Source organism: Chenopodium album, chromosome 8, assembly GCF_948465745.1.
Source record: "Chenopodium album chromosome 8, dcCheAlbu1.1, whole genome shotgun sequence".
NCBI classification, from domain to species: Eukaryota; Viridiplantae; Streptophyta; class Magnoliopsida; order Caryophyllales; family Amaranthaceae; genus Chenopodium; species Chenopodium album.
Genome location: NC_137841.1, coordinates 32,198,928 through 32,220,183, shown reverse-complemented (window position 1 = coordinate 32,220,183; position 21,256 = coordinate 32,198,928). Strand labels below are relative to the sequence as shown.

The 21,256-nt window shown below is 48.2% G+C and overlaps 1 protein-coding gene across 1 annotated transcript; it reads left to right on the top strand.

Annotated features, from left to right (window-relative positions):
- The first annotated feature begins 573 nt into the window (after window positions 1-573).
- Window positions 574-2,185, top strand: LOC145642910 (uncharacterized). Its single transcript, XM_081694069.1, has 5 exons — window positions 574-667; window positions 770-848; window positions 1,001-1,088; window positions 1,200-1,772; window positions 1,829-2,185. Exons 1-5 carry the CDS (start codon window positions 574-576, stop codon window positions 2,183-2,185), a joined length of 1,191 nt encoding a protein of 396 aa, XP_081550195.1.
- The last annotated feature ends 19,071 nt before the right edge of the window (window positions 2,186-21,256 follow it).

The following is a 21,256-nucleotide window of genomic DNA, read 5'->3' as shown; positions in this document are numbered from 1 at the left end:
TTGTTGCTCCTGTTCTCAAGGATGGGAAATTTATTGCTCAGCAGCAGAGTGCTGAACCGCAAGAAGGTAATTTTTAATGGAAAAACTCAGTTGTTTTCTATGTTATTGGTTACTACCCTACAATTGCTGATGTTCATAGATATATTTCTTAGAATTCGAATTCTATTGCTAAACCTAATATCTTCTGGCATGATGATGGTTAATTCTTGATTAAAACGCAAAACTGTGATGATATGAATACTTTCTTGAATGCTAGTCCACATATGTTTTATGGTAAAGCTGCTAATGTTAAACCTTGGAGTGATAAGTTTGACTTTTATTCTGAGGTTCTCAGAACTGTTCCTCTATGGGTGAGACTTCCTAATCTCCTTCTCCACTGCTGGGGTTTGATACTTTGAGTAGAATTGGTAGTGCTATTAGGGTGCCTCTGTTTGCTGATGAATGTACTTCTAAGAAACTAAGGGTTACCTTTGCTAGATTGCTTGTTGAAGTTGATATTACTAAGCCATTGCCTAAGAGCATTTGGGTTAAGAGTCCAGATGACATTCTTGTTGAATAGAAGCTTCTCTTTGAATGGCTCCTCCTTTCTGCAAGAAGTGTAATAGAGTTGGTCATGACTGTAGTGTTCCTGCTAAGCCTAAGACTCAGGCTCAGAAGATACAACCTGGTGCCAGGGAATAGGCTAAGGCCTGGGTTCCTAAATATCCTGCTTATGTTCCTTCTCCTACTACTAATGTTCCTGTTTTTAATGCTAGTGTGAATGAAACAGTCCATGGTGCAGCTATTATCACTCCTGCTCCTACTGCACAACAAGCTAATTCTGATTATGATTGGAGAATTGTTGGAAGGTAGCATAGAAGTCATAGTATTTCCCACACTATGCCAGTTTTGTCTAGTTTTAATCCTTATTCTGCTTTGTTTGAGGATACTCACACTGATCCTATCGAGGGTGATGGTAATCCCCCTCTGGGAGGAGGATTGTTGTCTCTTGGAATATTAGGGGTCTTAATGACCCCAATAAAGTAGCTTCTGTTAAGAAGTTACTAGCTGAGTACTTTGTTGATGTTGTTGGTATCCTAGAAACTAAGGTGAAGCTGAAGAATAGTGTCAAGTTACTGAAGAAATTTGTCAAAGCTTAGTCTTGGTTTTGCAATTATGATCATTCTCATAGAGGTAGAATTTGGATTGGTTGGTTACAGGACAAGGTGAATGTGACTATTCTCTCCTCCCATGAGCAGTTTATTCATGTTGACATTTGTTCTAAAGACTTACAACACCATTTTCTTGTTACTTTTGTCTATGGTCTTCACTCTATGCATGATAGGGTCCCTCTTTGGGCTGGTATTAGCAACATTATTGTGGCTGCTGATTCTTGGCTTCTTCTTGGTGACTTCAATTCTGTTCTTAATGATGGTGATAGGTTTAATGGTAATCCTATTACTGATTATGAGGTGAAGCATTTTAAAGAATGTATTGAGAATCTGAATTTGTGTGAAATCAAGAGTAAGGGTTCTTTCTATTCTTGGAATATCAAAGGCCATGGTGATGATAGAATTTCTACCAGAATTGATAGAGGCATGGTCAATCAAGCCTGGATGTCTAGTTATAGTTCTTCTGAGGCCATTTATCTCCCTCCTTTGGTCTCTGATCACTATCCTTTTTTGGTGGAGATTTGTTCTCATATCCCTAGAAAGGGAAGGTCTTTCAGATTCTTGAATTGCCTTGCTGATCACAAGGATTTCTGCTCTGTTGTTGAAGCTGGCTGGAAAAAGGTGTCTAAGGATGATGCTTGACTGATGTTTGGCAGAATTTGAAAACTATCAAGCAGGGTCTTCAGAGCTTAAATACCAAACATTTTGCAAACATTGCTGATAGAGTGGATCAAGCTACTTCTGCCTTAACTCATATCCAAGGACAACTTGCTGTTGGTATTGCCAATGTGAATCTGCAGTTACAGGAAGCTGCTGCTATTGAACAAGTTAAGTATTGGATGAATATTCAAGAGAATATCTATAAGCAGAAAGCTAGAGTGGATTGGATCAAGTTAGGAGATGCTAACTCTCACTACTTCTTTTCTGTTATGAAGCAAAGACAAAGTAGTAATAGAATTGATTCTGTTTTTACTGATTCTGATGTTGTGCTGAAGGATCCTATCTTAGTGGAGAATGAGATTTGTTTAGGGTAAAAATACCCTAGACACGTGGACCAATGAGAGGAAGCCACGTGTCTAGCTCAGGATGGCCCATGTGGCTCAACATCCTCTTGACACTTGGCGCCCTCAGATAAGTCTCTGAAATGGCGGCCTTCAAGGGCCCAAATCCCTAGAAGCGCCGTTTTACGGCGCAGCCCACTGATATTTTGGTCAAATGACCTAGATAGGGGCACGTTCTCCAAGGACTCTATAAATAGGGAGATATTTCCCCACTTTGGGGACACATTCAATCATTTATTACTCCTACATTCTCTCACATCAGAGAAAGACTTGAGCTTGGAATCCAAGCAGATCCTCACCTAAATTTCCGTACTCTTTATTCCCTTTCAAGTTACTAACTTGATCGTCGGAGGCGGAACTCTAACCACCCGGAGTCTCCGTTATTTTGCAGGTACAACTCAGCCGGATCAGACTTCGTGACGTAACTCTCTCGAGGGACAAAAACACCCAAAACATTTGGCGCCGTCTGTGGGGAGAGTACCTCGAAGATGGTTCAAGAGTCTGTACCACCCCCTAACCGTCTGGGCGATGACCCAGAAGTCTTTACAGACCATGAGGATGAAGATCCTCAGGTCGAAACCTTTACAGCCGACGACGGCTCTCTAAGAACCAAGCGCATCTGGCCCAGAAACACTCTGGAGCGGGGTGCCTCCCAGGCGGGTACAAGCCGACCCCCTGGGCAGCCGGAAGGGGAAACCCATACGGCCGCTGGATCAGCCCCTGTCACCCGAGACAAACTCATGAGATTCATGACAAGTTTCAAGGGTGAAATTAAAGAGCTGATCACCTAGAGCCGGGCTGGCCCAAGTAAAGGTCAGTCGGCCAAGAAGACTCTTCTAGAAAAGGGGAAGTCAGTTAGAGAACGGCAGCCCACTCCTCATCTAGAGGAGAAGGCAGCCGGGACCATTGATTAGTAAAAAATTCTTCTTCCTAAGAGGAACACCAACAACACCCGCCGGACTCAGCAGCCGGTGGGAAGTAAAAAATCAACTCTTGATGCCCGGGAGATTATCAACCGGAAGAGAAACCAATAGATGTCTGAGTCGGCTTCAACGTCAAACTTTCCAGACAGCTTCAACAACACTTCTGCAGGGAATGCACTCTCCCTGCATGAGAGCCAAACAGGCGGTAATACTGTCCATTCTGGTCCTCAGATGATTGAAGTTGTACCGTATGTTCCTACTCAGGTTTACGGTCAGTATCCCCCTCACTTTATGCAGCCAGCTCTCTTTGGAGGTCAGGCGACATATCAAAATTTCCTCCCATTGGACTGGCTGCTCCGTCTGCTACGCCTGGGTGAAAAACCTTCTGCGTTCACCCGAGAGATAACCGAGGCGGCCAAGCCGGCCAAGTTTAAGAATGTATTGGTTGGTACCTATGATGGTACCACCAATCCGGAAGATCACCTCATGGGTTACACCAACCTCATGTACTTGCAGGGATTGGATGATGTCACTTGGTGTCGTTGCTTCCCGGCTACGTTGAAGGGCATAGCCCAACAATGGTTTTGCAATTTTCTAGTCGGGTCCATTGATAGTTTTAGGAAGCTTGCCTTCCTATTTGCTTCCAACTTCTCAATGAACATCCCTGCTAAGAAAACAAGCTTAGACTTGAGCACTATTAAGTAGGGGGAGAGAGAAGGGCTGCGCTCCTATGTCAGGCGGTTCAATCTGATTAGAATTCAGATTCAAGGACTGTCTGATGAGGTAGCTTTTACAGACTTTTTCAAAGGTCTGAAAGACGGGTCGACTTTTAAGTTCGACCTTGTTAGAAATGGGGCTTTCACCCTACAAGCGACCCTGAGGGAGGCGGAAAGCTACATTCAAGCTACCGACCTCTGCTCGCCTGGTAGCCAGTCGGACTCTAAGAAGTCCGACAAGCAGAAAGACAGCCGGCCTGCTCAGCCGGCCAAAAAGAAAGAAGAGAGCAAGAAGAGAAAAGAAATCTGGGCGGTTAGTGAATCTGACCAGCCGTCCCAGAAGAAGAAGAAAGAATTTAAACCGTATGTCCCTAAGTACGAGTTTAACAAGGACTACAACTCCATCCTCATGGAGATTAAGGATCGGCTGTCCCTAGAGAAGCTGAATCCAATGAAAAGTTCCATTCAATCAAGGAACAAAAATAAATTTTGCCAATACCATGAGGAAGTTGGCCATGACACCAACGAGGCACCAAGAGCCATCTTCGAAAGATGGACAAAGATGATGATGGGCAGGCGCCAGCAAGCTCCTCCTTCCCAGACGTTCTGATTACTAAGAAGGACAGGGGCAGTGTTCGCCGTCCACATGATGACTCGGTTGTCATTGAATGTATTGTTGCCAACCAGCTGGTTGGACGGATCCTTATTGATACCGGCAGCTCATCAGACATCATCAGCCTCCGGTGCCTGCAGAAGCTGAAATATAATGACAGCAGCTTGCATCCGGTTACCCTCCCCTTAGTTGGCTTTGGGGGTGGAATGGTTTACCCAGTCGGAAGGGTTGATATACCAATCCGGCTGGGTGAGAAAGGAAAAGGACGACACCTAGTCTTCAAGTTTTTGGTCGTTGAGGAGCTGATCGCCTACAACATTATTTTGGGCCGGCCAACCCTCAACGAATCCAAGGCTGTAATCATCCCTTCCCTCATGCTCATCAAGTATGAGAGGGATGACGGCTCTGTTGGTTCCTTGAATGGGGATCAGAAGACGGCTCGGGAGTGCTATCTCTCAGCCGTCAAAGATACCGTGGCCCCAGGCGGCCAGGAACCAATAGACCTTCACAATGTCAAGGATGTCAATCCAGTACCAGCCCCACCAGTAGCCGGGAAGAAAAGAAAGGCACCTATGCTGGTGGAGGTGAAGAAAGAGAAAACATAGCAATCACTGACCGGTGAACGGTCAGATGAGCTCCGTCCCTAACCGGCTGGTGAACATATTGATATACCTCTGGACGACAGCCGTTCGAAGCGTACCGTGAAGGTTGGGACGGTTGCTTTTGCTAAATTGGGTGCAGACTTGCTCCTTCTGCTGAAATAATTCAAAGACATTTTTTCCTTTGAAGTGGAAGAGATGCCAGGCGTCAGCCCGGATCTTGCTGTCCACAAACTCGCCGTGGACCCTAAAAAGAAGCCCATCCGGCAAAAGAAAAGAAATCACGGCGAGGAAAGAAGTCAGGCGGCAGCTGCCGAAGTTAAAAAGCTGTTGGATGCTGGGTTCATTCGACCATGTAATTTCCCCGACTGGATGGCGAATGTTATGCTTGTAAAGAAGCCGAATGGTACCTAGCGTATGTGTGTTGATTACACAGATCTTAACAAGGCATGTCCTATGGACAGTTATCCGCTTCCTAAGATCGACAGTCTAGTCGATTCAACAGCTGGGCATGCCTTGATGAGTTTTATGCATGCCTACTCCGGCTTCCATCAGATACCCATATGTAAGAAAGATCAAGAAAAGACGCCCTTCGTCACTAATCAGGGGTTATTCTGTTACATTGTGATGTCGTTTGGCTTGAAAAATGCGTCGGCTACGTTCTAACGGATGATTAATACGGTCTTTATTAATCAAATTGGGAGGAATGTAGAGGCGTACATTGATGACATGATAGTTAAATCCAAGCAGCAGGCGGATCACCTAGCTGATCTCCGAGAAACCTTCACCACACTCAGGCGGCATAAGGTTATGTTAAATCCTAAGAAATGCGTCTTTGGTGTTGAGTCTGGGAAGTTTCTCGGATTCCTGATTGATCAAAGGGAGATAGAGGCTAACCCTGAGAAGATACAAGCGATGATTGACATGAAGTCACCCCGCACTGTCAAGGAAGCACAGAGACTAACCGGTTGCCTGGTGGCCTTGGGGAGATTCCTCAGCCGGTCAGGTGACAAATGTCGTTACTTCTTCCAAGCAATCAGGAAGAAGACCAGATTTGAATGGGGGGATGATGCTGAGGCGGCTTTTCAACGGCTGAAAGAACACTTGAACTCTTTGCCAAGGCTTGTTAGTCCACTGCCTAGAGAGGTGTTATACATGTACCTAGCCGTCTCAGATCATACCCTCAGTGTCGTTCTCCTTGCTGAGAGAGACGGTGTTCAGCTTCCGGTCTATTACATTAGCCATGTTTTAAAAAATGCTGAGCTCCGGTACCCCTTGGTAGAAAAATTTTGCTTTGCCCTGTATATGGCTTTCAAGAAATTGAAACCGTATTTTCTGGCTCATCTGGTGGTAATCTACATCGACCAGCCCCTCAACCGGCCAATGTCTACTTTGGAGTCATCCGGTAGAATGTTGAAATGGGCTATTGAAACGCAAAGTCTTGAAATCACTTTTGAACCTAGAAAGGCAGTGAAAGGTCAGGCGTTTGCCGGCTTCATTGTTGAAATGACACGACCGGTGCAACCGGATAATATTAACCAGGTTTGGAAAGTGTATGTAGACGGAAGCTCAACGAAGAACGGCTGCGGTGCAGGAATTATATATGAGTCCCCTGAAGGGGACAAATTTGAATATGCACTGCGGTTTAAGTTTCAAGCCTCAAATAATGAGGCGAAATATGAAGCACTGCTAGCTGAAATCCGCATGTGTAAGGCAGCAGGGGCAACTAAAATTGACGCCTATTCTGATTCATTGTTGGTCGTCAGCCCGTATGAGGGAACATATGAGGCAACTCATCCGGCTATGATCAAATATCTTCAGGCAGCCAAAGAAGAGACTGGGGCACTTGAGGAATTCCGTCTGAATCAAGTGCCTAGGTCAGATAAAAACCAGGCGGATGCGTTGTCCAAATTAGCTTCATCCGCCTGCTGTGATACTCCTCGGTCGGTCTTTTAGGAAGTTCTTGAAAAGAGAAGCATACATGAAGATCCCATTGGAATCTTAGACCGAAGCTCTACCTGGATGGATGACATCCGGGCATATTTAGTAGACGTCAAACTTCCTGATTCACCACAGGAGGCAGCCGTCATGAAAAAAAGAGCAGCAAACTTCGAGTTGAGAAACGGAGAGCTCTTCAAGGCGGGTTTCCTCAAACCTCTATTGAAGTGTGTCACCCTAGAAAAGGGGAAAGAAGTTCTCGAAGAATTGCATGCGGGGTACTGTGCCTCTTGTTTTGGGTGTTTTTGTCCCTTGGGAGAATTACGTCACGAAGTCTGATCCTGCTGAGCTGTACCTGCAAAACAACGGAGACTCCGGGTGGTTGGAGCTCCGCCTCCGACGATCAAGTTAGTAACTTGAAACGGAATAAAGAAAACGGAAATTTAGGTGGGTATCTACTCGGATTCCAAGCTCAGGTCTTTCTCTGATGTAAGAGAATAAGGGTGTAATAAATGATTCATTCTGTCCCCAAAATGGGGAAATATCTCCCTATTTATAGGGTCGTTGGAAAATGTGCCCCTACCTAGGTCACTTGACCTAGATTCTAGTGGGCTGCGCCGTTTTATGGCGCTCCTAGGAGTTTGGGCCTTTGAAAGCCGCCATTTCAGAAAACATATCTGAGGGCGCCAAGTGTCAAGAGGATGTTGAGCCACATGGGCCATCTTGAGCTTGACACATTGCAACCTCTCATTGGTCCACGTCTCAAGAGGATGTTGAGCCACATGGGCCATCCTGAGCTCGACACGTGGCGACCTCTCATTGGTCCACGTGTCTAGGGTAAAAATACCCTAAACATTTGCCCCTCACAGGTCGCACGTGCATGTCACGTGGGGCCTGTGACATGTGTCCACCTTTCATAGGTGAACAATAACGGGTAAAATTTTGAATTTCAAATCAAAATTTTCCCCCCACTTTTACTTTCTATAAATAAAAAGTTACCCCCCCTCCTTTTCACACCTTACGTTCATATTGACTTTTTAGATAGAGAAAAAGAGATTTCTAGAGAGAGTTTCCTCTGCTCCCGCCTGCATAACAATAAGTTTCAAGCTTCCGAATGCTAGCAGTACATCACCCGGTTCACCGGCTGAAGCGGTTTTCAGATTTTCCAGAGTCAAAGCAAGGTAACCGCCTGTACCATTTTAGCTTTTCTCCCCTTCAATTTACATACCATTTTTTCCGCCTGTATGCCCTGCTTCTTTTAGAAAATAAAAAATATAAATGAGTTCCCAATCCACCCACTCGGCACTGCCTAGGACACTCAGCCGATCCCCCGGAACGACTTAGTCTAGAACAGGGGGTGCCTCTTCTGGACTGTCAGAACCAATATGCTCATCTCCGAATTCCTCCCTCTCTGTGTCTGTGCAGGACACAATGGCCAGAACGAAACAAATGGCCAGGCGGTCTAAAAGCCGGCGCACCATGAGAGTGCCAGCCGATGAGGTTTTCCCGGAAGGGGATCCGAGGAATTGGGAGGAGAGCGGATCTGACGAAGAGGCTCCCTCTACCTCCGGGAGCTCTGGAGTAAGGGAGGCGGACGGCGAAGGAGCCGCCTCCTCAAATGAAGCCGGCGACGCTGAAGCCGGCCAGGGATCAAGGGCGGAATCCTCCGGCTCTGACCAGGGAGATTTTGCGGCTGACTATCAGTAGCCGCCCAAAGTTGCCGACCATCCCAACCTCAAAAGATCCCGGATGCTGCCGAGTAACATTGCCCTTCTTAATATCGGGTTAAGGGCTTTTAAAGAGAAACATCCATTTGGAAGGGGTTGGGAAGTTATTGTCCCTCCGGCTGATGCTGTGATGGCCTGGGGGGACGACATTGACCACGCAGATGACTACTTCATCTGGTATGAGGCGGTTATAGAAGCCGGGCTCCGGTTCCCCCTCCACTCCGGGATTAGGAAAATCCTCAAGGGGTATGATCTGGGAGTTTGGCAACTCACCCCTAATTCGTGGGTGAACATATTAAGTTACATCGCCGCCTGCGAGTTCCAAAACTTGAACCCCAGGTTTTCCGCCTTCGCTCATATGCACTACCTGAGCAAGACCCCAGGCGGCCATGGGGCATGGTATAAGCTGACTACCTTGCCCCAATATCTAATGACTTTGGACAAAGTGTCCAAGTGGTCCGGGTGGAAGGACAAGTTCTATTTGATTTCCTCTCCAACCCTAAGACACAACCGGACACTGCGCCGGTACAATACTGAGCCGGCTCTTCTTGGACGTAAATGCCCTCTCCTGGCACTATCTACTAAAGCCCGGGAGCAAATCATGTAGCCGGGATTTTTTGAAACCACAACTGAGCCCATGGGGGATGGGACTCACATTATAGTTCCCAAGAACTGGATCCCCCATCCGGACTTCTTCAAAGATGAATGCTTCTTGTCCGCCTACGGACTGAGTACGATGTTTCCTAGGGGTAGAATACTTCTCATCCGGAATGATTGTCATTTTATTCTTATTGCAAACTTGCCTTGATTCTTTCTAACTTTAAAATTCTTGTTTTTGCAGAAGAAGCCCTAAGGATGGTTGACCAGGATAAGACTCCTGCTAAATCTGCGGCGCAACTGCGCAAGGAGGCGGCCCTTGTCAAAAAGGCAGTCGTCGAGGCTAAAGACACAAAGAAAGGCGGGGTAAGACCGCCTGACTTTATGTTTGCATTTTTTTTTATTTTTTATTTATATATACCGGTTGGGTATACTTATATTTTACTTCTTTCTCAGGAGTCCGCCAGGAGAATCCCTCGATCATTCTCCAAGCTTCTCAAAAGGCAGGGAGATGATCTGGAGAAGGCTCCGGCTGCCAAAGCCACAAGGAAGGATCCCCCCAGAAGCAAAGTTCTGCCCAATCCGGTCGTCCAACGATTGGGGGCAAATCCCCTGCTGTTCTGAAGAAAATGAGTGAAAGCTCAGAACAGCAGAAAGCGCCGGAAGCCTCTACGACATCGAAGGGTGGCGAGCCACCTAAGGTTGCAGGCAGTGCGGCAACCACTGGGGAGGAGAACAAGCCGGAGACCCATCCGGAAGTTCACGGTAAGGAACAAACTGAAATACCTTGGCCACTTGATTTTATGAGAATCAAGACTAAGGTTGATTCTTCAAAAGGGTCAGTCAGTAGCCGGCAACGGATGAAGGCCAGCTACGCTGCTTCTATCTCACAAAGAACTACTTTTAATGCAGATCTAACTCCTGACCTGCCGGATCTCGCAGGCTTCGCAAAGCGGATGGTGAGGACCCTCACCCGGTCTGAGAAGGCCTCCATACCTGATCTGCAGGTCGTGGACTTCGACCGGATAATGGGCTCTCTGGCTGAGGTACATAATTCCTCTATCTTGATGTCTTTAATCTTTTTTTTAACTAAGTAACTCATAAACCGGCTGTTATTGACTCAGGCTATGGTGAGAGTGGACAATCTCCGGGGTCCCTTCAGGCGGAAGCAAGAAGAGGTAAATGACGCCAAACGGAGGGCCCTAGAAAACCTCAACTTTGCTGAACATTCTGATTATATGTGTAATTTAAAGATTAAAGCAGTAGAGTTGAAACAGGAGGAGCTGATCCGGAATTTGACGGCTGCAAACAATGAAGCTAACAGCCGGGCTGATAACCTTGATAAGCAGCTGAAAGATGCCAAATCTGATCTCAAGGCATTAGAAGATGCTGACAAGGAGAATGCCCAACTCCGGATTGACAATGACCGCCTGAGGCTTGAGCTCATGACCCAGCGCAACAAGTAGTCGGATGAGCTGGCCCGGGAGCAGACCCGACTGACTGAGGAGAATGAACGGGACAACTTGGCCCGGCTGAAGATCACCTGGGGCCTCCTCTACCCAGAAATAGACTTTGAGGTCTATAAGCTGAGGTATGATTACGCCACTGAGGTGTATGATGCCCAGCAACTGGGTGATGCTCCTCCGCCTCGCTTCCAAGACTGGGCTGCTGAGCAGGGATATGAAGTCTCTGATGATGAGGAGCCGGCGGATGATCATCAAGAGGGCCAAGCCAGCCAAACTCAGCCGGGGAAGACTCCGCCTCTGCCTTAGGCGAGCCTCCCACCTTTCTGCGGCAGTATGCCAATCAATGTTATTTACCGGCTTGCATGCCGTGTTTTGTTGTATCTTTTTACCAACCATGGGGTTGGGTTAACATTTTTACTTTCTTTCCTCACTGGATGTGTCCGGTTAACAATTATTCTGGCCTTTGTGCCATTTCAAATATAAATGAAGTATTCCGACTCAGTCGGATTTTATATATGTCTGTTTTCAATTTGAATTTTTCATGTGTATGCAATTCTTTAGTATTTTTCCTATTTTAAAAAAGCATGCGGCAATTTGCAATCCGGGTGCTCTTGCCCCTGGGCGGCTGTGTGGTTGGTGATACTTGGAGAAGTATGGAGTGTTTTTAGGCCAATCAATCACAATGGTGATTGCCCCAAACCAAGTGCACAACCGGTCATTAAAACGGGTGCTTTAAGCTTCTTACCCGGGCGGTTATATTCCGTCTGGGGTTAACGCGTAGCCATTACACAACCCTTTGCCCCAATAGGGGAAGTGAGTGCAACTTTGGAATAAATAACCCAAGTAAGAATTTCTATCAATGACCGACTGATGCTTGTGGGCATCCGGTATCTGGAAACTTATTCGTTCTTCATAGGTTATTTTGGTCAGACGGCTATGAGTTGGCCAACTTGGTCGTTCAATTTTTGCCGTCTGCATGGGTACGTAGAACCGACAAGTAGTCTGTTCTCTGCGACAATTGCACCCGGAGGGGTGTCGCCGGACGCCTTTGTCCATGCTGGGACAGACGATTTTATAAAATGAGCAACCATCCGGCTATTTTAGCCTCTGGTCTTGTTTGGGACCGGTTGTATAGCCAATAAACGTTTTTGTGCTTAGTTTTTAGTCAGTAATGAACTTATACTAAGTATCAAACTTAGTTTTTAAAAAAAGCGGGTCAGTCTGGGTATTACCCAGGCAGATAATCAGGCAGTTTAATAAACAAAGTATCAAACTTAAATAAACAAGGGATCTGAGTAGTACCCAGGCGGTCCAACGAATATAACCTTTACTAAGTGTCAAACTCAGTTAGGTAAGGAAGAATCCGCCTGGGTATTACCCGGATGGACAATTAAACAATAACTCGATTTTGCAAACAAAGTCTGAATCTTCATTAATTGACTCACTATTTACAAAAAGTTTACAATCTCAGAAGTAGTACTTTTTTAGGTTGTCTACATTCCAAGTTCTAGGAAGACGCCTGCCGTCTGGGGTTTCCAGGCGGAAGGTGCCATCCCTTACTTCTTCATAGATCCGGTAGGGGCCTTCCCAATTTGGGGTTAGCTTTCCCAGCTCATTGGCCCTACCGGTTGCCTCCATTTTTTGTAACACTAAGTCGTCTACTTTCAAAGGACGCTTGTGTACTTTTTTGTTGTAGGCTCTAGTCATTCTCAGACGGTAAATCTCATGACGCAAGGCGGCATTGCCCCTGCGTTCTGGGAGTGAATCCAATGCCAGACGCATTGCTTCCCAGTTTGCCTCTTCATCATACAACATGACTCTGAGAGTCGGCCCGTAATGTTCGATGGGCAAGACGGCTTCAGCACCGTAAACCATGAGAAATGGGGTTTAACCAGTTGCCCCTTTCGCGGTTGTCCGGATGGCCCATACGACATGGATTAATTCTTCTGCCCATAAGCCACCGGCTCTTTCTATTTTCTTTTTAATGCCGTCTGAGATGAGTTTGTTGAAGGCTTCAACTTGGCCATTTGCTTGGGGCTGGCCAACAGATGCAAAATAGCTTGAGATCCCCTGATCTCCCAACCAAGTTTTTAGCTGAGGCGTCTCAAACTGAGGACCATTATCAAACACCATAGACATAGGTACCCCATACCGGGTGATGATGTTCTTCCAAATGAAGGAAATTACGTCTGAGGTCTTGATGTTTTTAACCGCCTCAGCCTCCACCCACTTGGTGAAATAGTCCACAGCCACCAAGATGTAACGCTTTCCGCCTGGAGCAGGCGTGTAAGGACCTAGAATGTCCATACCCCATTTTGCAAACGAGATTGGGCTGTGGATGGCCGTCAGATCAGTAGCCGGACGGTGAATGAGTTTACCAAACTTTTGGCAGTTGTCACATTTCTTCACCAATTCCTTGGCGTCTGCCTCAAGAGTGGGCCAAAAGTAATGTCGTCTGGCTCTGACGGCTAGGGACCTGCCACCTATATGAGACACGCAGAATCCCGAGTGCAAGTCTTCGAGAACTTCCTTCCCCTTTTCCGGGGTGACACACTTCAACAGGGGCTTAAGAAATCCTGCCTTGAAGAGTTCTCCATTTTTCAACTCGAAGCTTGCAGCTTGCTTCTTCAGGACGGCTGCTTCGATCCAGGTGGAGCTTCGATCTAAGGTTCCAATGGGCTCTTCATGTATGCTTCTCTTTTCAAGAACTTCCCAAAAGACCGAACGAGGGGTATCACAGCAGGCGAATGATGTGTCTGATGCCCCTAGGGCTAATGATGTATCTCACGCCCCTTAGGGCTAATGATCCCCTTTGATGGGCTATGATGTGTCTGATGCCCCTAGGGCTAATGAGCCCCTTGGATGGGCGATGATGTGTCTGCCGCTCCTTAGAGCAATTGAGCCCCTACGATAGGCGATGATGTGTCTCACGCCCCTTAGTTCTAATGAGCCCCTTGGATGGGCGATGATGTGTGTGACTCCCCTTAGGGCTATTGAACCCTTGGATGGGCAATGATGTATCTCACGCCCCTTAGGGCTAATGCTCCCCTTTGATGGGCGATAATGTTTCTAATGCCCCTAGAGCTAATGAGCCCCTTGGATGGGCGATAATGTGTCTCACGCCTTATGGCTAATGGGCCCTTTTGGTTGGCGATGATGTGTATGATGCCCCTAAGAGCTTATGAGCCCTTCGATGGGTAATGATGTTTCTAACGCCCCTCGGGGCTAATGAGCACCTGTGATGGGCGATGATGTATCTTACGCCCTTAGGGCTAATAAGCCCCTTTGATGGGCGATGATATGTCTGACGCCCCTTAGGGCTAATGAGCCCATTGGATGGGCAATGATATATCTTACGCCCCTTAGGGCTAATGATCCTCTTTGATGGGCGATGATGTGTCTTACGCCCCTTAGGGCAATTGAGCAGCTTGGATGGGCGATGATGTTTCTGATGCCCCTTAGGGCTAATATGCCCCTTGGATGGGGGATGATTGGTCTTACGCCCTATAGGGCTAATGGGACCCTTTGATTGGCGATGATGTGTATGACGCCCCTTAGGGCTAATGAGCCCCTTGGATGGGTAATAATGTGTTTGACGCCCCTAAGGGCTAATGAGCCCCTTGTATGGGCGATGATGTGTGTGACACCCCTTAGGGCTAATGAGCCCCTTGGATGGGTAATAAAGTGTCTGACGCCCCTAAGGGGTAATGATCCCCTTAGTTGGGCGATGATTTGTGTGACACCCCTTAGGGCTAATGAACCCTTGGATAGGCAATGATGTGTCTCACGCCCCTTAGGGCTAATAATCCCCTTAAATGGGCGATGATGTCTCTATTGCCCCTAGGGCTAATAAGCCCATTGGATGGGCGATGATGTGTCTCACGCCCCTTATGGCTAATGGGCCCTTTGGATTGGCGATGATGTTTATGACCCCCTTTAGGGCTAATGAGCTCATTCGATGGGTAATGATGTGTCTAACGGCCCTCAGGGCTAAAGAGCACCTTGGATAGGCGATGATATGTTTGACGCCCCTTAGGGCTAATGATCCCATTGGATGGGCAGTGATATACTCACACCCCTTAAGGCTAATGAGCCCCTTGGATGGGTGACAATGTGTCTAACGCCCCTTAGGGCTAATAAGCCCCTTCGATGGGCGATGATGTATCTAGCGCCGCTTAGGGTTAATGAGCCCCTTGGATGGGGGATGATGTGTCTGATGCCCCTTAGAGCTAATGATCCCCTATGACTGGCGATGATGTGTCTGACGCCCCTTAAGGCAATTGAGCCGCTTGGATGGGCGATGATGTGTCTGATGCCCCTAAGGGCTAATGAGCCCCTTGGATGGGCGATGATTTGTCTCACGCCCTATAGGGCTAATGGGACCCTTTGATTGGCGATGATGTGTCTAATGCCCCTAGAGCTAATGAGCCCCTTGGATGGGCGATAATGTGTCTCACGCCTTATGGCTAATGGGCCCTTTTGGTTGGCGATGATGTGTATGATGCCCCTAAGAGCTTATGAGCCCTTCGATGGGTAATGATGTTTCTAACGCCCCTCGGGGCTAATGAGCACCTGTGATGGGCGATGATGTATCTTACGCCCTTAGGGCTAATAAGCCCCTTTGATGGGCGATGATATGTCTGACGCCCCTTAGGGCTAATGAGCCCATTGGATGGCCAATGATATATCTTACGCCCCTTAGGGCTAATGATCCTCTTTGATGGGCGATGATGTGTCTTACGCCCCTTAGGGCAATTGAGCAGCTTGGATGGGCGATGATGTTTCTGATGCCCCTTAGGGCTAATATGCCCCTTGGATGGGGGATGATTGGTCTTACGCCCTATAGGGCTAATGGGACCCTTTGATTGGCGATGATGTGTATGACGCCCCTTAGGGCTAATGAGCCCCTTGGATGGGTAATAATGTGTTTGACGCCCCTAAGGGCTAATGAGCCCCTTGTATGGGCGATGATGTGTGTGACACCCCTTAGGGCTAATGAGCCCCTTGGATGGGTAATAAAGTGTCTGACGCCCCTAAGGGGTAATGATCCCCTTAGTTGGGCGATGATTTGTGTGACACCCCTTAGGGCTAATGAACCCTTGGATAGGCAATGATGTGTCTCACGCCCCTTAGGGCTAATAATCCCCTTAAATGGGCGATGATGTCTCTATTGCCCCTAGGGCTAATAAGCCCATTGGATGGGCGATGATGTGTCTCACGCCCCTTATGGCTAATGGGCCCTTTGGATTGGCGATGATGTTTATGACCCCCTTTAGGGCTAATGAGCTCATTCGATGGGTAATGATGTGTCTAACGGCCCTCAGGGCTAAAGAGCACCTTGGATAGGCGATGATATGTTTGACGCCCCTTAGGGCTAATGATCCCATTGGATGGGCAGTGATATACTCACACCCCTTAAGGCTAATGAGCCCCTTGGATGGGTGACAATGTGTCTAACGCCCCTTAGGGCTAATAAGCCCCTTCGATGGGCGATGATGTATCTAGCGCCGCTTAGGGTTAATGAGCCCCTTGGATGGGGGATGATGTGTCTGATGCCCCTTAGAGCTAATGATCCCCTATGACTGGCGATGATGTGTCTGACGCCCCTTAAGGCAATTGAGCCGCTTGGATGGGCGATGATGTGTCTGATGCCCCTAAGGGCTAATGAGCCCCTTGGATGGGCGATGATTTGTCTCACGCCCTATAGGGCTAATGGGACCCTTTGATTGGCGATGATGTGTATGACGCCCCTTAGGGCTAATGAGCCCCTTGGATGGGTAATAATGTGTTTGCCGCCCCTAAGGGCTATTGAGCCCCTTTGATGGGCGATGATGTGTGTGACATCCCTTAGGGCTAATGAGCCCTTTGATGGGCAAAGATGTGTCTGATTCCCCTTAGGGCTAATGAGCCCCTTAGATGGGCGATGATGTGTCCGACGCACCTTAGGGCTAATGAGCCTCTTGGATGGGCGATAATGTGTCTGACGCTCCTTAGAGCAATTGAGCCCCTACGATAGGCGATGATTTGTCTCACGCCCTATAGGGCTAATGGGACCCTTTGATTGGCGATGATGTGTATGACGCCCCTTAGGGCTAATGAGCCCCTTGGATGGGTAATAATGTGTTTGACGCCCCTAAGGGCTAATTAGCCCCTTTGATGGGCGATGATGTGTGTGACATCCCTTACGACGAATGAGCCCTTGGATGGGCAAAGATGTGTCTGATGCCCCTTAGGGCTAATGAGCCCCTTAGATGGGCGATGATGTGTCCGACGCCCCTTAGGGCTAATGAGCCTCTTGGATGGGCGATGATGTGTCTTACACCTTTTAGGGCTAATAAGCCCCTTGGATGGGCAATGATATGACTCACGCCACTTAAGTTTAATTAGCCCCTTGGATTGGCAATGATGTATCTCACGCCCTTACGGCTAATGATCCCCTTTGATGGGCTATGATGTGTCTGATGCCCCTAAGGCTAATGAGCCCCTTGGATGGGCGATGATGTGTGTGACTCCCCTTAGGGCTATTGAGCCCTTGGATGGGCAATGATGTATCTCACGCCCCTTAGGGCTAATGCTCCCCTTTGATGGGCGATAATGTGTCTAATGCCTCTAGAGCTAATGAGCCCCTTGGATGGGCGATGATGTGTCTCACGCCCCTTATGGCTAATGGGCCCTTTGGATTGGTGATGATGTGTATGATGCCCCTAAGGGCTTATGAGCCCTTCGATGGGTAATGATGTTTCTGAAGCCCCTCAGGGCTAATGAGCACCTGTGATGGGCGATGATGTATCTTACGCCCTTAGGGCTAATAAGCCCCTTTGATGGGCGATGATGTGTCTAACGCCCCTTAGGGCTAATGAGCCCATTGGAAGGGCAATGATATATCTCACGCCCCTTAGGGCTAATGATCCTCTTTGATGGGCGATGATGTGTCTTACGCCCCTTAGGGCAATTGAGCAGCTTGGATGGGCGATGATGTTTCTGATGCCCCTTAGGGCAATTGAGCAGCTTGGATGGGCGATGATGTTTCTAATGCCCCTTAGGGCTAATGTGCCCCTTGGATGGGCGATGATTTGTCTCACGCCCTATAGGGCTAATGGGACCCTTTGATTGGCGATGATGTGTATGACGCCCCTTAGGGCTAATGAGCCCCATGGATGGGTAATAATGTGTCTGACGCCCCTAAAGGCTAATGAGCCCTTTGAATGGGCGATGATGTGTGTGACACCCCTTAAAGCTAATGAGCCCCTTGGATGGGTAATAATGTGTCTGACGCCCCTAAGAGGTAATGAGCCTCTAAGTTGGGCGATGATGTGTGTGACAACCCTTAGGGCTAATGAGCCCTTGGACAGGCAATGATGTGTCTCACGCCCCTTAGGGCTAATAATCCCCTTTAATGGGCGATGATGTGTCTATTGCCCCTAGGGCTACTGAGTCGGTTGGATGGGCGATGATGTGTCTCACGCCCCTTATGGCTAATCGGCCCTTTGGATTGGCGATGATGTGTATGACGCCCTTTAGGGCTAATGAGCTCATTCGATGGGTAATGATGTGTCTAACGGCCCTCAAGGCTAAATAGCACCTTGGATGGGTGATGATATGTTTGACGCCCCTTAGGGCTAATGAGCCCATTGGATGGGCAGTGATATATCTCACACCCCTTAAGGCTAATGAGTCCCTTGGATGGGTGACAATGTGTCTAACGCCCCTTAGGGCTAATAAGCCCCTTAGGGCTAATGAGCCCCTTAGATGGGCGATGATGGGTCTGATGCCCCTTAGGGCTAAAGAGCCCCTTGGATGGGCGATGATTTGTCTAACGCCCCATAGTGCTAATGGGACCCTTGGATTGGCGATGATGTGTATGACGCCCCTTAGGGCTAATGAGACCCTTGGATGGGTAATAATGTGTCCGACGCCCCTAAGGGCTAATGAGTCACTTGGATGGGCGATGATGTGTGTGACACCCCTTAGGGCTAATGAGCCCTTGGATGGGCAATGATGTATCTCACGCCCCTTAGGGTTAATGCTCCCCTTTGATGCGCGATGATGTGTCTAATGCCCCTAGAGCTAATTAGCCCCTTGGATGGGCGATGATGTGTCTCACGCCCCTTATGGCTAATGTGCCCTTCTGATTCGCGATGATGTGTATGACACCCCTTAGGGCTAATGAGCCCTTTCGATGGGTAATGATGTGTCTGACGGCCTTAAGGGCTAATGAGCACCTTGGATGGACGATGATGTGTCTGACACCCCTTAGGGCTAATGAGCCCATTGGATGGGCAATGATATATCTCACGCCCCTTAGGGCTAATGATCCTCTTTGATGGGCGATGATGTGTCTTACGCCCCTTGGGGAAATTGAGCCCATAGGATGGACGATGATGTGTCTTACGCCCATTAGGCCTAATGAACCCCTTAAATAGGCGATAATGTGTCTGACGCCCCTTAAGGCTAATAAGACCCTTTGTTGGGTAATGATGTGTTTGACTCCCTTTAAGGCTAATAAGCCCCTTGGATGGGCAATGATGTGTGTCAGGCACCTTAGGGGTAATGATCCCCTTGGATGGGCGATAATGTGTCTGATGCCCCTTAAGGCTAATGAGCCCCTTAGATGGGCGATGATGTGTCTTATTCTCCTTAAGGCTAATGTGCCTCTTGGATTGGCAATGATGTGTATGACACCCCTCAGGGCTAATGAGCCCCTTGGATGAGTAATGATGTTTTTAACGCCCCCTAGGGCTAATGAGCCTCTTAGATGGGCGACGATGTGTCCAACGCCCCTTAGGGCTAATGAGCCCCTTCGATGGGCGATGATGTGTCTCACACCGCTTAGGGTTATTGAGCCCCTTGGATGGGCGATGATGTGTCTGATGCCCTTTAGGGCTAATGATCCCCTATGACGAGAGATGATGTGTCTCACGCCCCTTAGGGCCAATGAGCCCCTTGGATAGGCGCTGATATGTCTGATGCCCCTTAGGGCTAATGAGCCCTTTAGATGGGCGATGATGTGTCTGACGCCCTTTCGGGCTAATGAGCTTCTTTGATCGGCGATGCTTTATCTAATGCCCCTTAGGGCTAATGAGCCCCTTAGATGGGCGATGATGTGTCTGATGCCCCTTAAGGCTAATGAGCCCATTGGATGGGCGATGATTTTTCTCACGACCCATAGGGCTAATGGGACCGTTGGATTGGCGATGATGTGTCTGACGCCCCTAAGGGCTAATGAGCCCCTTAGATGGGTGATGATGTGTCTGACGCCACTTTAGGCTAATAAGACCCTTGGATGGATAATGATGTGTCTGACTCCCCTTAAGGCTAATAAGCCTCTTGGATGGGCGATGATGTGTGTCACGCCCCTTAGGGGTAATGAGCCCCTTGGATGGGCGATGATGTGTCTTATGCCCCTTAGGGCTAATGAGCTCCTTAGATGGGCAATGATGTGTCTGATTCCCCTTAGGGCTAATGAGCCCCTTAGATTGGCTATGATGTGTCTAACACCCCTCAGGGCTAATGAGCCTCTAGGATGAGTAATGATGTGTTTGACGCCCCTTAGGGCTAATGATCCCCTTAGATGGGCGACGATGTGTCTAACGCCCTTTAGGGCGAATGAGCCCCTTCGATGGGCGATGATGTGTTTCACGCCGCTTAGGGTTAATGAGCCCCTTGGATGGGCGATGATGTGTCTGATGCCCCTTTAGGCTAATGATCCCCTTTGACGGGCGATGATGTGTCTGACGCCCCTTAGGGCATTTGAGCCCCTTGGATGGGCGATGATGTGTCTAAAGCCCCTAAGGGCTAATGATCCCCTTGGATGGGCGACGATTTGTCTCACGCCCCATAGGGCTAATGGGACCCTTAGATTGGCGATGATGTCTATGACGCCCTTAAGGGCTAATGAGCCCCTTGGATGGGTATTAATGTGTCTGACGCCCCTAAGGGCTAATGAGCCCCTTGGATGGGCGATGATTTGTGTGACACCCCTTAGGGCTAATGAGCCCTTGGATGGGCAATGATTTATCTCACGCCCCTTAGGGCTAATGCTCCCCTTTGATGGGTGATGATGTGTCTAATTCCCCTAGGGTAATGATCCCCTTGGATGGGAGATAATGTGTCTGAAGCCCCTTATGGCTAAAGGGTCCTTTTGATGGGAGATGATGTGTATAAAGCCCCTTAGGGCTAATAAGCCTATTCGATGGGTAATGATGTGTCTAATGGCCCTGAAGCCTAATGAGCACCTTGGTTGGGCGATGATATGTCTGACGCCCCTTAGGGCTAATGAGCACATTGGAAGGGCAATGATATATCTCACGCCCCTTAGGGCTAATGATCCTCTTTGATGGGAGATGGTGTGTCTTACGCCCCTTAGGCCACTTGATTCCATTGGATGGGCGATGATGTGTCTCACGCCCCTTAGAGCTAATGAGCCCCTTGGATTCGCGTTGATGTGTATGATGCCCCTTAGGGG